The sequence below is a fragment of the Salmo trutta genome, chromosome 29 (assembly GCF_901001165.1).
Source record: "Salmo trutta chromosome 29, fSalTru1.1, whole genome shotgun sequence".
Taxonomy (NCBI): Eukaryota; Metazoa; Chordata; class Actinopteri; order Salmoniformes; family Salmonidae; genus Salmo; species Salmo trutta.
Genome location: NC_042985.1, coordinates 8,716,291 through 8,733,748, shown reverse-complemented (window position 1 = coordinate 8,733,748; position 17,458 = coordinate 8,716,291). Strand labels below are relative to the sequence as shown.

General features: G+C 45.4%; 1 protein-coding gene across 3 annotated transcripts in view; it reads left to right on the top strand.

Moving 5' to 3' along the window:
• Positions 1-17,458, top strand: part of LOC115166860 (leucine-rich repeat serine/threonine-protein kinase 1) — a 133,299-nt gene that overhangs the window by 64,125 nt on the left and 51,716 nt on the right. For all 3 annotated transcript variants that reach the window (XM_029720749.1, XM_029720748.1, XM_029720747.1), the window contains exons 17-24: positions 1,055-1,227; positions 1,533-1,656; positions 1,786-1,945; positions 2,999-3,275; positions 5,209-5,380; positions 6,991-7,166; positions 11,065-11,204; positions 14,804-14,956. In XM_029720749.1, coding sequence (XP_029576609.1) covers positions 1,055-1,227; positions 1,533-1,656; positions 1,786-1,945; positions 2,999-3,275; positions 5,209-5,380; positions 6,991-7,166; positions 11,065-11,204; positions 14,804-14,956 — 1,375 coding nt within the window. The remainder of the gene's footprint in view (positions 1-1,054; positions 1,228-1,532; positions 1,657-1,785; positions 1,946-2,998; positions 3,276-5,208; positions 5,381-6,990; positions 7,167-11,064; positions 11,205-14,803; positions 14,957-17,458) is intronic.

Here is a 17,458-nt window from a genome sequence, read left to right as displayed (position 1 = left end):
GTAAAAAGTATTTGAGAGAATAAAAGAGCCTCAATCGTCATGTCTATTTCCACTGTGGGAAGGAACGCTCAGGTCACAGGACGTGGATGAGTTGTCCAGTCTGGCCACAATGACCTTTGGGCGACCTTTGGGATTCTAAATGTCAAACCTGTTGAAGTAAAACATCAAGAAACTGACCATAACACCTAATCATAACCTGGCAATGACTGTGTCCTCATTCTCCACCTTTCTGCCCTAAGTGTGCACTTGTTCACTTCCCTTCATCAATTTAAAAAGAAAGGACTGGTCAAAAAATTGTATTTGTCAAACGCTCCGAATACAGAAGGTGTAGACCTTACTGTGAAATGCTTACTTACAAGCCCTTAACAAACAATGCAGTTTTGAGAAAAATAAAAGTTAAGAAGAAAATATTGACTAAATAAAGTAAAAAATAGAAGAGCAACAATAAGGCACACACACTGGTGTAGGAAATATAGTGGAAAGTCACTTACACAATCCAATGAATCCACAGAAGAACTGATTTAGATAAACAATCACGCTATAATACTTTATTACTGACCAGAAAAACCTGTTATTGTCAAAGTCACCGTGCTGTATTTATTCAGATGAGCATCACACCAGCTACTGGCTGAGAAGGAGATCAGGGTGAACTACTGGGCCACAGGTCAGAGCAGTTATTTGGGGTCATACCCTACAGGGCTTTCAGAAGGTGTTCATACTCCTTGACTTATTCCACATGTTATTGTGTTACAGCCTGAATTCAAAAGGGATTAAATAGATGTTTTTCTCACCCATCTATAGACCATACCCCATAATGACAAAGTGAAAACATGTTTTCAATTTTTTTTGCAAATTTATTGAAATTGAGAAATATCTCATTTACATAAGTATTCACCCCCCTTTGCTATGACACTCCAAATTGAGCTCAGGTGCATCCAATTTCCTTTGATCATCCTTAAGATTTCACTACAACTTGATTAGATTCAGTCTGTAACACAACAAAATGTGGAAAAGCATTGTATATGACCTCTGAAGTTGAACTTTTGACCTGTAGGCGCGTGCCCCTAACTCTGCGGTGGTGGTGGTGGGTACCCACCTGGACCTGATTGACACCAAGTTCCGTACAGAGCGGGTGGCTACTCTGAGGGCCTACATCCTGGCACTATGCAGGTCTCCATCAGGCGCCAGGGCCAGTGGCTACCCAGACATCACCTGGAAACACCTGCAGTGAGTCATACACAGAGACCGTAGGACACACACACACATTGTCACCTTTAGCGCGCGCACACACACACACACACACACACACACACACACACATTGTCACCTTAGCACACACACACACATATACAGTCACCACACACACACACAGTCACCACACACACACAGTCACCACACACACACAAAACACACACACGGTCAGGTTACCGCACACACAGTTTCGATTTCCTCAACCCTTGGCATGAAAGTGTGTGTGTGTGTGTGTGTGTGTGTGTGTGTGTGTGTGTCTGACTCTGTGTGTGTGTATTCAGTGAGGTATCGTGTAAGACCCAGGAGGGTCTGGATGGTCTGAAGAGGCTGATCTTCCAGGTGGCCTGCTATATGAAGGACAACAGCAGCAGTTCAGCTAGCGGACACAAGCTGCTGGGCAGACTGGTAAGTGTGTGTGTGTTTGTGCACGTGTGTGCATGCATGCTTATGTATAAAGCTCTTCTGTGGGTAACTCCATACTCAGAATAAAAATGCGTTATAACCTCTCTATAAACCCTTTATAACCCTTCATAGATCCCAAAGAGCTACCTTACACTACAGCAAGCGGTGCTAGATGAGCGGGGTCGGCGGGATGCAGAAGACGAGGTCCAGTACCTGACAGACGCACAGCTGGACCTCGTCATAGAGCAGAACCCAGGAAGTGACATCAGAGACTACGAGGACCTGCAGACTGGTACCAGACCCTTTTTCAGCATTATTTATTTTTCTACATTATTTCATTAAAGGCCCAGTTCAGTCAAAAACGTGTTTTTGCTGTGTTTTATATATATTTCCACACGATGAGGTTGGAATAATACTGTGAAATTGTGAAAAAGATGATAATGCTCTATTAGTATAAGAGCTGAAATTTCTGACAGTTTTGATGGGGTGGAGTTTTGGCCTTCCATGGTGACATCACTATGCAGTAAATTAGTTAATAGACCAATAAGAAAGAGATTTCCAAACCTCTCTCCCAATAACAGCAAATGTCAGTTTGCCTCTCCCCACTCAGACCACTTCCAGACAGTCCTAGCTAAATTCTTGCTTGAGAAATTGCCCTTTGCTAAGAAGCTGTTTCTCTTTCTTTTTGACCATTTTAATTGAAAACCATCACAGTGCGGTAGGAACACTTCATTAGTCCATTGTTGATATAGTCTCAATGTTTTGAATGTCAGCAATCAAGTTTTCAAGATATATAACTTTCAAAATATTTTGAAAGTTATATACAGTGTCTTGAAAACTTGATTGCTGACATGCAAAACATTTCAACAATGGACTAATGAAACCAATGCCAAAAGATAGTTCTGGTGTGGAATTTTAATTGTTACCCTGAAATGATTTGATATTGAGAGAAACAGCTGCATTGGTACATTTTAATATTGCATGAGTCGATTGAATGGTTTTATAGACAGTTCCACATTCTCTTCAAGTTGTCTTTATCATCCTTGTACCTTTATGTAGACCAGGGGCCACTAACCTTGTTCCCCCTGGAGAGGTACAACTCACCCTCCTGGTTGAACTAACCATAGTATATTATATATTACGTTGTCCTGATGAACGTATTCCTCTTCATTATCCCTCCCTCCATCTTGACTGTTTTAGTTATTTTTATAGTGCTACTGATCTTGATTGCTGCATTGTTGGGAAAGAGCAAGAAAGGAATTTCACTGTACTTGTGCAAGTGACAATAAAAACTTGAAACGTGATCTCTTCTCTCCCTCTCTCCTTCCCTCGTGCCTCTCTCCAGCCATCAGCTTCCTGATCGAGACAGGCACCCTCCTCCACTTCCCAGACACCAGTCACGGCCTGTGTACCCTCTACTTCCTCTGTCCCGTGTGGCTGTCGGAGTGTCTGGAGCGGATCATCCACCTGAAGAGCTCCCGATCAGTGGCCTGGAACGGGGTGATCAGAGCGGAGGATCTGCGCATGCTCCTGGTGGGAACGGGCTTCACCCAGCAGACGGAGGAGCAGTACTTTCAGTTTCTGGCCAAGTTTGAGATTGCTCTGCCTGTGGCCAGCGATAGGTAGGGACGGGCTGTTCTCTGAGCTGGGCCCTGGGCCATGTTCAGCAGAGCACAACATTGTGGACCGTTCAGATAGAACTGTGTTATGTAGAACAAGCCTGCCTCTGATTTGTAGAATAAGGAATCAAGTCAGCTCTATTCATGACATTTCTATCTGCATCATTCCACTACGTTTGCCTACTGAACTTGGCCCAGCGACATGGAGACTGATTCTCAGATATGATGTGCACTATCGTGCCGACCCGAACTGAACTGTTCAGGCTCGTACTTTCTTTTCACAATGCACTTTGTAGCACGGCTTATCTCTCTGAAAGCAAACAGAACTGACCCTATAACATATCTCATATATCTGCCCCACCTCGTTCCCCTTATGGACATCCATAACTTCTAACCCTACCTCTGTCCTGCTCCTCCTACACCGTTACCTGCTCCCCCACCTCCTGTCTCCTAAACCAGCTATGGACATCCATAACTTCTAACCCTACCTCTGTCCTGCTCCTCCTACACCGTTACCTGCTCCCCCACCTCCTGTCTCCTAAACCAGCTATGGACATCCATAACTTCTAACCCTACCTCTGTCCTGCTCCTCCTACACCGTTACCTGCTCCCCCACCTCCTGTCTCCTAAACCAGCTATGGACATCCATAACTTCTAACCCTACCTCTGTCCTGCTCCTCCTACACCGTTACCTGCTCCCCCACCTCCTGTCTCCTAAACCTGCTATGGACATCCATAACTTCTAACCCTACCTCTGGCCTGCTCCTCCTACACCGTTACCTGCTCCCCCACCTCCTGCCTCCTAAACCAGCTATGGACATCCATAACTTCTAACCCTACCTCTGTCCTGCTCCTCCTACACCGTTACCTGCTCCCCCACCTCCTGTCTCCTAAACCTGCTATGGACATCCATAACTTCTAACCCTACCTCTGTCCTGCTCCTCCTACACCGTTACCTGCTCCCCCACCTCCTGTCTCCTAAACCAGCTATGGACATCCATAACTTCTAACCCTACCTCTGTCCTGCTCCTCCTACACCTTTACCTGCTCCCCCACCTCCTGTCTCCTAAACCAGCTATGGACATCCATAACTTCTAACCCTACCTCTGTCCTGCTCCTCCTACACCGTTACCTGCTCCCCCACCTCCTGTCTCCTAAACCAGCTATGGACATCCATAACTTCTAACCCTACCTCTGTCCTGCTCCTCCTACACCTTTACCTGCTCCCCCACCTCCTGCCTCCTAAACCAGCTATGGACATCCATAACTTCTAACCCTACCTCTGTCCTGCTCCTCCTACACCGTTACCTGCTCCCCCACCTCCTGTCTCCTAAACCTGCTATGGACATCCATAACTTCTAACCCTACCTCTGTCCTGCTCCTCCTACACCGTTACCTGCTCCCCCACCTCCTGTCTCCTAAACCAGCTATGGACATCCATAACTTCTAACCCTACCTCTGTCCTGCTCCTCCTACACCGTTACCTGCTCCCCCACCTCCTGTCTCCTAAACCTGCTATGGACATCCATAACTTCTAACCCTACCTCTGTCCTGCTCCTCCTACACCGTTACCTGCTCCCCCACCTCCTGTCTCCTAAACCTGCTATGGACATCCATAACTTCTAACCCTACCTCTGTCCTGCTCCTCCTACACCGTTACCTGCTCCCCCACCTCCTGTCTCCTAAACCTGCTATGGACATCCATAACTTCTAACCCTACCTCTGTCCTGCTCCTCCTACACCGTTACCTGCTCCCCCACCTCCTGCCTCCTAAACCAGCTATGGACATCCATAACTTCTAACCCTACCTCTGTCCTGCTCCTCCTACACCGTTACCTGCTCCCCCACCTCCTTCCTCCTAAACCTGCTATGGACATTCATGGTTTTCTTATATTCCTCCTCTACATTTAACTCTACCTTTTCTCCTCCTCTACAGTTACCTCCTCCCCCACCTCCTTCCTCCTAAACCTGCTATGGACATCCACGGCTTCCGTCAAGAGACCGCCAACTCCATCCAGCGCCTCTTCAAGATGAGCTTTGTGCCGGCGGGATTCTGGGAACGCTTCATCGCCCGCATGCTCATCAGCCTCACTGAGATGGACCTCCAGGTAACAGGGTTTGGCACCCACTCCTGCATGGGCAGTTGAACAGGGTTTACCGGGGCATTGAAAAGACTGTGTAGAACTCGTACAGTCCATTACTTTTGAAAAGATCCACATGTTCTACCTGGATTATGCTAGTTGATATTTATGTTACTGTCTGATGCCATTTATGTAAAGAAATGGAGCATATTCACAAGACTGAGTATATAGCATATGTAATTATGCTCTTCAATAAAACATATTTCTAACCTATACTATATTCAATACATTTTGTAAGATTATGGTGGGGGCGGGCAAAAGACAGAATGCAAGACAATTGTATCTGTTGTGCTCACAAACGTGTACCTTTCTTAAAACTATTCCTTTCTGTGTTGTCCTAGTCCTTTGAGCCTAAGAGGAATGCTAAGAGTTCTCTCTGTGTTGTCCTAGTCCTTTGATCCTAAGAGTTCTCTCTGTGTTGTCCTAGTCCTTTGAGCCTAAGAGGAATGCTAAGAGTTCTCTCTGTGTTGTCCTAGTCCTTTGAGCCTAAGAGGAATGCTAAGAGTTCTTTCTGTGTTGTCCTAGTCCTTTGAGCCTAAGAGGAATGCTAAGAGTTCTCTGTGTTGTCCTAGTCCTTTGATCCTAAGAGGAATGCTAAGAGTTCTCTGTGTTGTCCTAGTCCTTTGATCCTAAGAGGAATGCTAAGAGTTCTCTCTGTGTTGTCCTAGTCCTTTGAGCCTAAGAGGAATGCTAAGAGTTCTCTGTGTTGTCCTAGTCCTTTGAGCCTAAGAGGAATGCTAAGAGTTCTCTCTGTGTTGTCCTTTGAGCCTAAGAGGAATGCTAAGAGTTCTCTGTGTTGTCCTAGTCCTTTGAGCCTAAGAGGAATGCTAAGAGTTCTCTCTGTGTTGTCCTAGTCCTTTGAGCCTAAGAGGAATGCTAAGAGTTCTTTCTGTGTTGTCCTAGTCCTTTGAGCCTAAGAGGAATGCTAAGAGTTCTCTGTGTTGTCCTAGTCCTTTGATCCTAAGAGGAATGCTAAGAGTTCTCTGTGTTGTCCTAGTCCTTTGATCCTAAGAGGAATGCTAAGAGTTCTCTCTGTGTTGTCCTAGTCCTTTGATCCTAAGAGGAATGCTAAGAGTTCTCTGTGTTGTCCTAGTCCTTTGAGCCTAAGAGGAATGCTAAGAGTTCTCTGTGTTGTCCTAGTCCTTTGATCCTAAGAGGAATGCTAAGAGTTCTCTCTGTGTTGTCCTAGTCCTTTGAGCCTAAGAGGAATGCTAAGAGTTCTCTGTGTTGTCCTAGTCCTTTGAGCCTAAGAGGAATGCTAAGAGTTCTCTCTGTGTTGTCCTAGTCCTTTGATCCTAAGAGGAATGCTAAGAGTTCTCTGTGTTGTCCTAGTCCTTTGATCCTAAGAGGAATGCTAAGAGTTCTCTCTGTGTTGTCCTAGTCCTTTGATCCTAAGAGGAATGCTAAGAGTTCTCTCTGTGTTGTCCTAGTCCTTTGATCCTAAGAGGAATGCTAAGAGTTCTCTCTGTGTTGTCCTAGTCCTTTGATCCTAAGAGGAATGCTAAGAGTTCTCTCTGTGTTGTCCTAGTCCTTTGAGCCTAAGAGGAATGCTAAGAGTTCTCTCTGTGTTGTCCTAGTCCTTTGAGCCTAAGAGGAATGCTAAGAGTGAGCGGAGGAGGACTACGGTGATCTACAGTTTTGCGGGAACAGGTAGCCAACAGAAGAACCGCTGTAGCACCTTCAGAGTCCGCCGCAGTCAGACCATCTACTGGAGAGAGGGACTACTGGTCACCTTTGACGGAGGGTATCTAAGGTGAGGGATTAAGGGTACACTGGGGTAACTTACTTGAAATGCATGTGTGTGACTCGAATGTTCAAGCAAATCTCCCATTGACACCAATGCAAAATGTTTGAGTTAGGATTTGGCTAACCTCGTCCCCAGGCTATTGCGCACGGCGCATATAAGTCTGGGATTTCAACAATTCAAAGTTGGCCTTAGTGGGAGTGACCATAGAATTCTATGGCAGTGACCTACTGAGTAAAGTATTTGTCATCATATTATTTTAACGAATCACACAACTGCGAGCCGTGGGGAGGGTTAGGGGGAAGGTGTTGTGGGAGATGATTGGTTGATAAATTAAGTCGATTTAAGCCAATACCTATGCGCCAGGAGTTTCTCCCGGTCTTTCTGTATTGGCTAATGAAGGTTAAGTTTGACGCGTTAGTCTTCGCTCATTTGGGCGAAAGTGTCTGGGAACAAGATTAGGATTTGGCCCACTGTTAGGTAAATAAATACTGTATTCCTTACTGTATAGCACCTTTTACAACAAGGTGTAGATTTGTCATCCATCAGGAAGCATGCCAAACCACAGCTGTGTGTTTCCACCCCAGACCCGGCTAAACGCTAAACGAGCAGGCCTAATTAATCAAACCCAGAGCTGGCTCAGCATTGCATACAGGGCTAATTAGCCAAGCCAGGCACTTAATGATGTGTCTTAAAAAATGCACATGTACTCTTATTATGTGATTCATTGTGTAATTATTAGAGAAAGAGTTTAAAGTGCTACATAAAACGCCTTTAGAGAACACAGCGCCTTTAGAGAACACATCTGGGAACATAGTGTGGGGACTCTCAACTCCTTTCTTCTACGTTGCTGCATTTTTTTGTGTTAACATTTGTATTATTATGTTATCAACTTAATTGTTTACGTTGTCGCATTTTGAGGTCACTAAGGACCTGTTTCTTGGGCACGGATTAAAGGGTATGTTCAGTAGTTTACAACTTTATGTCAGAAATATCTTCACCCTGAAAGTAGTTTTGAAGCCAGGATGTAATCAATGGTCCGGTTTAAACCACCACCACAAATTTCAGCTAACTTTAGCTGGCCCACAGAATACCTTCTGACTAGTCATCAAGTAGTCAAATCCTGAACTTCCCCTTTAAGCCAACTACTAGTCATGACTAAAAAGCATAATGGAGAATCTCCAAGTGATTTTCTTGTCCAGGAATAGACTTCTCTGGGTCTGAGAAACCAGCCCTTCAGTAACTCTGTTACAGTTGCACAGGATTTTATTTGAAGATCAACTTGAGGTCATCTGCAAACCTCAAGCCCTCTGTTAAATTGAATAGCAGACTGGGGGTGACGTTTTCGTGCCGTAAAAGCATTGTGTAAAGTGCAAAAATGACCATAAACCAAATTATAATCTGGCAGCGTGATTTAATTTGTTTAAATTCTTCATGTGCGTTATAAAGAGGTATCTATTTATGTATTGCTCAGTTCACTAAACTGTAGTTAAATAATTCTCCTTTTATAATGCACATTGTTGAAGAAGAAAAGTTTCAAATGAAATCACACTGCAACATTACGATGTTTACAGTATTTGTTGTACTTTGCACAATGCTTTAGGCTCTACTAAAATTGTTGCCCCTGTGTTTATCTGAAAGCACAGGTTGGGTGACAATTGTTTAGACGTATCTGATCATTAACTTTGATCTATACCTCTCAGTTCAAATGGAGGAAAGGATACAAGGAGATGACAGGTAGACACTTTAGACTATTGACATGCAGCCTCTACAACTTCTCCTTTCTTCCCTCCCTCACTACCTACTTCCCTCTCTCCTTCCCTCCCTCTCTCACTACCAACTTCCCTCCCTCCCTCTCTCACTACCTACTTCCCTCTCTCCTTCCCTCTCTCACTACCTACTTCCCTCCCTCTCTCCCTCTCACTACCTACTCTCCCTCTCACTACCTACTTCCTTCCCTCTCTCACTACCTACTTCCCTCCCTCTCTCCCTCTCACTACCTACTCTCCCTCTCACTACCTACTTCCTTCCCTCTCTCACTACCTACTTCCCTCCCTCTCTCCCTCTCACTACCTACTTCCCTCTCACTACCTCCTTCCCTCTCTCACTACCTCCTTCCCTCTCTCACTACCTCCTTCCCTCTCTCACTACCTCCTTCCCTCTCTCACTACCTACTTCCCTCTCTCACTACCTACTTCCCTCCCTCTCTCCCTCTCACTACCTACTTCCCTCTCTCACTACCTACTTCCCACTCACTACCTCCTTCCCTCTCTCACTACCTCCTTCCCTCTCTCACTACCTACTTCCCACTCACTACCTCCTTCCCTCTCTCACTACCTCCTTCCCTCTCTCACTACCTACTTCCCTCTCTCACTACCTACTTCCCTCCCTCTCTCCCTCTCACTACCTACTTCCCTCTCTCACTACCTACTTCCCTCTCTCACTACCTCCTTCCCTCTCTCACTACCTCCTTCCCTCTCTCACTACCTACTTCCCTCCCTCCCTCCCTCTCTCCCTCTCACTACCTACTTCCCTCTCTCACTACCTACTTCCCACTCACTACCTCCTTCCCTCTCTCACTACCTCCTTCCCTCTCTCACTACCTACTTCCCTCCCTCCCTCCCTCTCTCCCTCTCACTACCTACTTCCTTCCCTCTCTCACTACCTACTTCCCTCTCTCACTACCTACTTCCCTCCCTCTCTCCCTCTCACTACCTACTTCCCTCTCTCACTACCTACTTCCCTCTCACTACCTCCTTCCCTCTCTCACTACCTCCTTCCCTCTCTCACTACCTACTTCCTTCCCTCTCTCACTACCTACTTCCCTCCCTCCTTCCCTCTCTCACTACCTACTTCCCTCTCACTACCTCCTTCCCTCTCTCACTACCTACTTCCCTCTCTCACTACCTACTTCCCTCTCTCACTACCTACTTCCCTCTCACTACCACCTTCCCTCTCTCACTACCTCCTTCCCTCTCTCACTACCTACTTCCTTCCCTCTCTCACTACCTACTTCCCTCCCTCCTTCCCTCTCTCACTACCTACTTCCCTCTCACTACCTACTTCCCTCCCTCCTTCCCTCTCTCACTACCTACTTCCCTCCCTCTCTCCCTCTCACTACCTACTTCCCTCTCTCACTACCTACTTCCCTCTCACTACCTCCTTCCCTCTCTCACTACCTCCTTCCCTCTCTCACTACCTACTTCCCTCTCACTACCTACTTCCCTCTCTCACTACCTACTTCCCTCTCACTACCTCCTTCCCTCTCTCACTACCTCCTTCCCTCTCTCACTACCTACTTCCCTCTCACTACCTCCTTCCCTCTCTCACTACCTCCTTCCCTCTCTCACTACCTACTTCCCTCCCTCCCTCCCTCTCACTACCTACTTCCTTCCCTCTCTCACTACCTACTTCCCTCTCACTACCTCCTTCCCTCTCTCACTACCTCCTTCCCTCTCTCACTACCTACTTCCCTCCCTCCCTCCCTCTCTCCCTCTCACTACCTACTTCCTTCCCTCTCTCACTACCTACTTCCCTCTCACTACCTCCTTCCCTCTCTCACTACCTACTTCCCTCTCTCACTACCTACTTCCCTCCCTCTCTCCCTCTCACTACCTACTTCCCTCTCTCACTACCTACTTCCCTCTCACTACCTCCTTCCCTCTCTCACTACCTACTTCCCTCCCTCCCTCCCTCTCTCCCTCTCACTACCTACTTCCTTCCCTCTCTCACTACCTACTTCCCTCCCTCCTTCCCTCTCTCACTACCTACTTCCCTCCCTCCTTCCCTCTCTCACTACCTACTTCTCTCCCTCCCTCTCTCACTACCGACTACCCTCCCTACATCCCTCTCTCCCTCCTTCCCTCTTTCCCTCTCTTCTTCCCTCTCTCCCGACCTCCCTTGGCAGTGTGGAATCGACTGATGTCAACTGGAAGAGGAAGAAAAGCGGGGGCATCAAGATCATTTGCCAATCAGAGACCAGGGATTTTTCAGCCATGGCCTTCATTACGGACCATGTCAATTCCCTCATCGAACAGTGGTTCCCTGGTGAGGTTTCTTTCTCTTTCAATTCAAAGGGCTTTATTGGCATGGGGAACATATGTTTACATTGCCAAAGCAAGTGAAATGGATAATAAAAAAACTATAATAAACAATAAATAATGAACAGTAAACGTTATACAAAAAAGGTTTTTCAAAGGAATAGAGACAGTTCTGTCTGTCTGTCTGTCTGTCTGTCTGTCTGTCTGTCTGTCTGTCTGTCTGTCTGTCTGTCTGTCTGTCTGTCTCTGCTTACCCTAACTCAGCATGACAGCCAAAGTCTGTCATATTTCCTGCTGCTCAATCGTCATGTTAATTAAAATAGCAGATTGTGTCTTTTAAATGCAGCTTTAACACAGTGGAGTGTTGATGATTCAGTCATTAGTCCACGTTAAACTCCTGATGCTGGTTATAGATTACCTGTCAAATCACAGCAGTTAGCAGACTGGTCAGCATGGTGGGTGTGCATGCATTCATATTTATGTTTTGGATCCCCGCTCAGCTGGGGCCACTCACATGAAAATGCATGACTGTAAATCGCTTTGGATAAAAATGTCTGGTAAATGGGATATTTCCTGATATATTATTTGTGTTTCTGTAGTGTAGGTGCTGGATGACTGAGTAATTAACGTTGATTCAGAAGGTCTATAGTCATTCAGAATGTCTATATTTACATGGGTACAGGGCCCGACTGGTGATTCATACGTGTCAGATTCATGTAAATGGTATTCACACACGGAAAGTTATTTCTCAACATCCAGTTATGTCTCAAGTTAATTAGGACTCAGTCTGTTGGTGTGCGCCTGTCTCTGTGCGCCTGTCTCTGTGCGCCTGTCTCTGTGCGCCTGTCTCTGTGCGCCTGTCTCTGTGCGCCTGTCTCTGTGCGCCTGTCTCTGTGCGCCTGTCTCTGTGTGCAGTGCACTCCTTTATATCCTCTTTCTTTTTATAAAATAAGATCATCAATTATTTTCCCTAAAGGGCAAGTTTGATTGCACCAGTACATACACAGTACATACACAGTACATACACAGTACATACACAGTACATACACAGTACATACACAGTACATACATAAAAAGCAACACCTCTTCAATGACTTCAACTTCATGTTGTATGCTGGACTCAGTCAGGATCTTTGTGTCACATGGTCTCCCTCTCCGGCCTCTAGGTCACCAGGCTGCTCGTTAGGGCGCACACTTGTCACCAGTGTTACTCGCATAATGACACTCACCTGGACTCCATCACCTCCTTGATAACCTGCCCTTTATATGTCACTCCCTTTGGTTTCTTCCCCAGGCGTCATTGTTCCTGTTTCATGTTGGTGCGCTGTTTGTGTTTCTTGTTTTGTTCATTTATTTATTAAATGTATTCACTCCCTGAACTCTCAGCATACATCATTACACTTTGGTCCCCACTGACGGGTGTTCACACCTCGTGTTCCTGTTATCAAACAGTCGGGAGATAAAGCTGCTTTTGAGTGTTGACAGATAAAAGGCTGTAGATCTTCTGAGTGGCAACGGTGTGAGGAATCTTCAGAGGTGTACGGATAATTAGGAGTACGAAACTAGGGTATTTGGTGCAGTGTAAAAACTCAGGGTGTTTCTCAATATGCTTACTACCGTGCTCCACACTCATGCTCCGAGTGTGTTCTCCAAGGATGTTCTCTTGAGTACGTTCTTGTTTGGACGAGAGTGGAGAACGCATAAAACGTTCCATTTGAGAAGCCCTCCCCCTACTGTATTACCTCACGCTGCACCTCCCCATTCACTGACCCTTCTTCCAGCCAGGACAATGACAATAGAGACCAAACAAGATATACCCAAAGCAAACGTTTTACTTCACAATTATCAGCTAGCTATATGTGAATTGTAATAATCTAGCTAACCAGATAATTTATGTCTGTTAAACTATGTTATGTTACACTAGTGTATACACCCTTATGTTACACTAGTGTATACAAACATAAAACTAATGTTATGCAAGGTATATGTAAATTATTTGTGGTTAGCTAGCTGTCAATTCTTTGTGCCATCCATCCACAGTGGTTAGTGTAGGCAGGTTAACATGCCAAATATATTTATTAATGTATCAAGATTAAATATTGTAGTCAGGCAACATGTGAGAGGGAGTTTATTTTCTCTCGCTTCAGCTCAAATAATGGGCTCAATTGATTTCAATACATTTTGCGTCGTTTGTTTTACACGGTTTCATCATATTCCTGTGCATACTTTCCATTGAATCTTGTATTGATGCTTAAAAATATGTACAAACAGAGTACGCTTCCGAGAAGTGCCCTCCGTGCTCCGTTTGCCATACTTTGATTAGGACTCACACTCCAACCCTCCCGTGCTCCAACTTGCGTGCTCGGAGCATGGTGGTATGCATTTTGAGAATGCATGTTCCTGTTAAAAAGTCTCATAGCAGAAGGTAAGAAGGATCCATGGAAACATTCCGTTTTAAGGTAGAGATTGTCAGAGATAACATGACACAGGGAGACTGATGAGAATCAGTTAAGACAACAAGGAAAGTAGTGGAGTCAGGGCTTTGACGTTTGACCTTTAGGGACGTTTGTAGTCTGGAGTGGGCTGCACTACCGCTAGACCGGACTCCACCAGACCATGTGACTTTCTGTATCTCTGTCATCTGTCCTCCTTTAGGCCTGACGGCCAGACTCCACCAGACCATGTGACTTTCTGTATCTCTCTGTGTCATCTGTCCTCCTTTAGACCTGACGGCCAGACTCCACCAGACCATGTGACTTTCTGTATCTCTGTGTCATCTGTCCTCCTTTAGACCTGACGGCCAGACTCCACCAGACCATGTGACTTTCTGTATCTCTGTGTCATCTGTCCTCCTTTAGGCCTGACGGCCAGACTCCACCAGACCATGTGACTTTCTGTATCTCTCTGTGTCATCTGTCCTCCTTTAGACCTGACGGCCAGACTCCACCAGACCATGTGCTTTCTGTATCTCTCTGTGTCATCTGTCCTCCTTTAGACCTGACGGCCAGACTCCACCAGACCATGTGACTTTATGTATCTCTGTGTCATCTGTCCTCCTTTAGACCTGACGGCCAGACTCCACCAGACCATGTGACTTTCTGTATCTCTCTGTGTCATCTGTCCTCCTTTAGACCTGACGGCCAGACTCCACCAGACCATGTGACTTTCTGTATCTCTGTGTCATCTGTCCTCCTTTAGACCTGACGGCCAGACTCCACCAGACCATGTGACTTTCTGTATCTCTCTGTGTCATCTGTCCTCCTTTAGACCTGACGGCCAGACTCCACCAGACCATGTGACTTTCTGTATCTCTGTGTCATCTGTCCTCCTTTAGACCTGACGGCCAGACTCCACCAGACCATGTGACTTTTTGTATCTCTGTGTCATCTGTCCTCCTTTAGACCTGACGGCCAGACTCCACCAGACCATGTGACTTTCTGTATCTCTGTGTCATCTGTCTTCCTTTAGACCTGACGGCCAGACTCCACCAGACCATGTGACTTTCTGTATCTCTCTGTGTCATCTGTCCTCCTTTAGACCTGACAGCCAGACTCCACCAGACCATGTGACTTTCTGTATCTCTCTGTCTCATCTGCCCTCCTTTAGCCTTGACGGCCAGTGAGAGTGATGGGACCCGATTGATTGAGCAGTACGCCCCCTGTCCCCAGTGTTCCTCCATGATCAGACAGAACCAGGGACCTAGGGGTCTGGGGGAACCCCCAACCAGGGGGACTGGAGCTGGGAGAAGAGGAGGAGAAGGTAGGGGGGGCCAATATACAGTCAACTTCTGATGGAATGTCTAGGGGCTATTGCAAAAGTTTTTAAATTAAACCCAATCAATGCGGACATTAAGCACTAAAACATTGATTTGCTTTAGTGAAAGCATACCCTTATAAAGTATTATTACTTATTATAGGTGCTCATGCATGCTTATAACGTTTTATAAATGACCTCAAGATGGCGCCGACAGAGGGCTGCCTTGCTTCTAGTCCTTAGGAAACTTTGCATTATTTTATTTTTTATGTAATATTTCTTACATTGTTTGCCCGGAAAATCTTAAGTGTTATTACATACAGCTGAGAAGAACTATTGGATATCAGAGCGACGTCAACTTACCAGGAATACAACTTTCCCAAAGCGGATCCTTTGTCCGAACCACCCAGGGCATTTGAACTGATTCCAGAGGCCAACCCAAAACAATGCCACCAGAGAAGAGGTAGACGGAGCAGTCTTCAGGTCAGACTTCAGAGCACACCACCCACCGCTTCCAAGTATATTACTCGCTAATGTCCAGTCTCTAGATAACTAGGTATACGAAATTAGGGCAAGAGTTGCTTTCCAGAGAGACATCAGGGATTGTAACATACTCTGTTTCACGGAAACATGGCTCTCTTGGGATATGCTGTCGGAGTCAGTACAGCCACCATCTCTCCGGGAAGAAGAGGGCAAGGGTGTATGTTTCATGATTAACCTGTTGGGGCTAGGGGGCAGTATTTGCACGGCCGGATAAAAAACTTACCCGATTTAATCTGGTTACTACTCTTGCCCAGTAACTAGAATATGCATATAATTGTTTGATTTGGATAGAAAACACCCTAAAGTTTCTAAAACTGTTTGAATGGTGTCTGTGAGTATAACAGAACTCATTTGGCAGGCCAAAACCTGAGAAGATTCCAAACAGGAAGCGCTCTCTCTGACCATTTCATGGCCTTCTTGATCATCTCTAACCAAAACATAGGGGATCTCTGGCATGACATGACACTTCCTACGGCTCCCATAGGCTCTCAGAACCCAGGAAAAAGCTGAATGATGTAATTCCAGCCCCTGGCTGAAAAACATTAGCGCCTTTGGTAAGTGGTCTATCAGAGGACAATGAGACTGGGGCGCGCGTGCCCGAGCTGACACCATGTTTACTTTCTCTCTCTTTGAACGAAAACAACCACTCCCGGTCGGAATATTATCGCTTTTTTACGAGAAAAATTGCATAAAAATTAATTTTAAACAGCGGTTGACATGCTTTGAAGTACGGTAATGGAATATTTAGACATTTTTTGCCACGAAACGCGTCGGGCGCGTCACCCTTATTTACCCTTCGGATAGTGTCTTGAACGCACGAACAAAACGCCGCTATTTGGATATAACTATGGATTATTTGGGACCAAACCAACATTTGTTATTGAAGTAGAAGTGCATTCCTGGGAGTGCATTCTGACGAAGAACAGCAAAGGTAATAACAGTTTTCTTATAGTAAATCTGACTTTGGTGAGGGCTAAACTTGGTGGGTGTCTAAATAGCTAGCCCTGTGATGCCGGGCTATCTACTTAGAATATTGCAAAATGTGCTTTCACCGAAAAGCTATTTTAAAATCGGACATAGCGAGTGCATATAGGAGTTCTGTATCTATAATTCTTAAAATAATTATGTTTTTTGTGAACGTTTATCGTGAGTAATTTAGTAAATTCACCGGAAGTGTTCGGTGGGAATGCTAGTCACATGCTAGTCACATGCTAATGTAAAAAGCTGGTTTTTGATATAAATATGAACTTGATTGAACAAAACATGCATGTATTGTATAACATAATGTCCTAGGTGTGTCATCTGATGAAGATCATCAAAGGTTAGTGCTGCATTTAGCTGTGGTTTGGGTTTATGTGACATTATATGCTAGCTTGAAAAATGGGTGTCTGATTATTTCTGGCTGGGTACTCTGCTGACATAATCTAATGTTTTGCTTTCGTTGTAAAGCCTTTTTGAAATCGGACAGTGTGGTTAGATTAACGAGAGTCTTGTCTTTAAAATGGTGTAAAATAGTCATATGTTTGAGAAATTGAAGTAATAGCATTTCTAAGGTATTTGAATAACGCGCCACGGGATTACACTGGCTGTTGAGTATAGAGGTTAACCCTGTTGAGTATAGAGGTTAGCCCATAGAGGTTAACAACTCATGGTGTAATTGGAACAACATACAGGAACTCAAGTCCTTTTGTTCACCTGACCTAGAATTCCTTACAATCAAATGCCGACCGTATTATCTCCCAAGAGAATTCTCGTCGGTTACGGTCACAGCCGTGTATATCCCCCCTTAAGCCGATACCACGACGGCCCTCAAGGAACTTCACTGGACTTTATGCAAACTGGAAGCCATATATCCTGAGGCTGCATTTATTGTAGCTGGGGATTTTAACAAAGCAAATTTGAGAACAAGGCTACCTAAATTCTACCAGCATATTAACTGTAGCACTCGCGCTAGAAAAACACTGG